This window comes from Pipistrellus hanaki (assembly GCF_964339955.1).
Source record: "Pipistrellus hanaki genome assembly, chromosome: 15".
Classification (NCBI taxonomy): domain Eukaryota; kingdom Metazoa; phylum Chordata; class Mammalia; order Chiroptera; family Vespertilionidae; genus Pipistrellus; species Pipistrellus hanaki.
The window spans coordinates 42,450,906-42,453,266 of record NC_140517.1 but is presented as its reverse complement, the minus strand read 5'-3'; the positions used below and the strand labels follow the sequence as shown (position 1 = coordinate 42,453,266).

The following is a 2,361-nucleotide window of genomic DNA, read 5'->3' as shown; positions in this document are numbered from 1 at the left end:
TATTTTATTTTATTTTATTTTATTTTATTTTAAGGACTCTTTACAAAAGTGTATCTTTATTGATTTCAGAGAGAAAGGGAGAGAGATATGGAAACATAAATGATGAAGAGAGAATCATAGGTCGGCTGCCTCCTGCACACCCCATTTTGGATAGAGCTGAAACTATACATGGGCTATACATGGATTTTTTAAAATTTTAAAATTTATTATTATTATTATTATTATTATTATTTTTTACAAGACAGATCCACCGTAGGTTTATTTGTACAAACAGCACAGGATGGCACCAGCGCCACACATTCAGCAGCCCAGGGGCCCCACCAGTCCTTCCGTCGTCACGTCAGCGGACAGAGTGACATGGAGCCTTCGTGGGGCCTGGGCACCTTTGGGAGCCTGAGCCGCAGCCACACCTGCCGCCTGGGGCTTGGTGTCCGCCCTGGCCTTGGCCTTTGGCCAGCAGGGCCTGAGCCCCTTGGCAGTGTGGCAGGAGCACGTTTCCCGAGGTGAGGTGAGCGATGTAGGCGAGTCGGCTGAGTTTGCAGCTGCTGCCCTTTGGGACATTGGGCCCGGGCTCCTGGGCTGGACCAGGGCCTTGATGGCCTCAGCGCGGGCGGTCATGGCCTTGGCCTTGTTCGCCTGCATCTCCTTCAGGCCCTTCTTGTTGTGCTTCTTGGCAAAGCGCATGTTCCTTAGGAACTTGGGGTCTACCCCCTTAAGAGATTCGCATCTTTGGGACGGGGGTTTCTTGAGGCTGTTCCTGTGCCATTTCCGGGACTGGTTGTGCGCGGTGTGGTTCTTGGACGTGGCCATCTCTGCACAGAAGCCCGCGGCTCCCGAATCGCCAGGGACCGGAAGAGCTATACATGGATTTTGGATGGTGTGGGGGCGGGTGCCTCTGACCCCGCATTGTGCCACGCTCTTCTCTGGAAGCCTGTACAGTGGGATACACCCTCTCTGCCTAGTTCCTTTTAAAAAGTATTTTAAACATAAATTTATTTTTTCTGTTTAATGTGTTTTTATTGATTTTAGAGAGAGAGGAAGAGAGAGAGAGAGAGAGAGAGAGAGAGAGAGAGAGAGAGAGAGAGAGAGAAACATCATTTGGTTATCTCCTGTACACGCCCTGACCAGGGACTGAGCACATAACCTGAGCACCTGCCCTGACTGGGAGTCACAGCAGAGACCTCTCAGTGGGCAACCAACTGAGCCACCCAGTCATGGTGGAGGTGCATGTTTTTGTTGAGGACAGTGGTGGGATGGGCCTTGGGTCTCTGGGGGGTGCAGGAGGTCACAGCCCCACCCATTTACAGCTTCCAGGGATCACAGGGAAGCACACACACACACACACACACACACACACACACACACCCGTGGCTTCTGATGCTGATGATAAGAAGAGATAGTGAGTGCCCGCCCCCATCTGGGCAGGGCAGGGCGCTCTCTTGATAAGAAAGGTCAAGGCTGGGCTCTAACAAGAGGCTGACAGCTCCCTAGGCCTCCGGCTGTCTCAGGAGAGCTGTATCATGCCTGCCTCCCTCCCCACCCCCTCCTCCTCCCTGTGCACTGTTGATAGTTCCTTCTTGGTGGAGCCAGTTCTCCAGAAGTCTGTCAGGAGCCTTCTCAGGTTACAGAGCCTCAGGGTCTGCAGGTCCAGACCTGGGTCTGCAGGTCCTTCTCTGCAGAAGGAATATGATTTTGGCAGAGCTCCCCCGATCTCCATGCTCCTCCCTTTCCCGTTAATACGCCAACCTTGACTTTTCAATGGACACATGGGAGCCCAGCGGACATCACACTCTCCGTGGGCGGGCCCCTGAGCGGAGTGTGGCCAGGTGACAGCATTTTGGCCAGTAGATGACAGTTAGGAGTGTGGCATGGGACGTCCAGGGGTTGGCCTTAAGGAGAGTTTCTCAAACCCCTTCTTCCTTTTCACTGCTCACGGGATGGAATGTGGATCTGATGGCTGGAGCAGCAACAGCCATCTTGGACCACAAGTTATAGACAGATGACAGAGTGATAATATGAAAGGACGCCCTAACCGGTTTGGCTCAGTTCGATTCCGGTCAAGGGCACGTACCTTGGTTGTGGGCACATCCCCAGTAAGAAGTGTGCAGGAGGCAGCTGATCGATGTTTCTCTCTCATCGATGTTTCCAACTCTCTCTCTCCCTTCCTCTCTGTAAAAAAAAAAATCAATAAAATATAAAAATAAATTCTTTAAAAATATAATATGAAAGGAGGCAGAGTCCCCACGATCATGAAGGTGCCACATTAGCCCTGACACTCTAACTGTAGACTCTGTTTATGTAAAAGCAAATTTAACTTCCTGCCTGGCTGGGACGGCTCAGTGGGTGAGTGTTGACCTATGA

The 2,361-nt window shown here is 51.3% G+C and overlaps 1 protein-coding gene across 1 annotated transcript; it reads right to left on the bottom strand.

The window, feature by feature from the left end:
• Nucleotides 1–300: 300 nt before the first annotated feature.
• LOC311633879 (large ribosomal subunit protein eL29-like) lies at nt 301–810 on the bottom strand (the record flags this gene model as incomplete). Its single annotated transcript, XM_084906888.1, has 1 exon — nt 301–810. One exon carries the CDS (start codon nt 808–810, stop codon nt 301–303), a length of 510 nt encoding a protein of 169 aa, XP_084763014.1.
• Nucleotides 811–2,361: the final 1,551 nt, after the last annotated feature.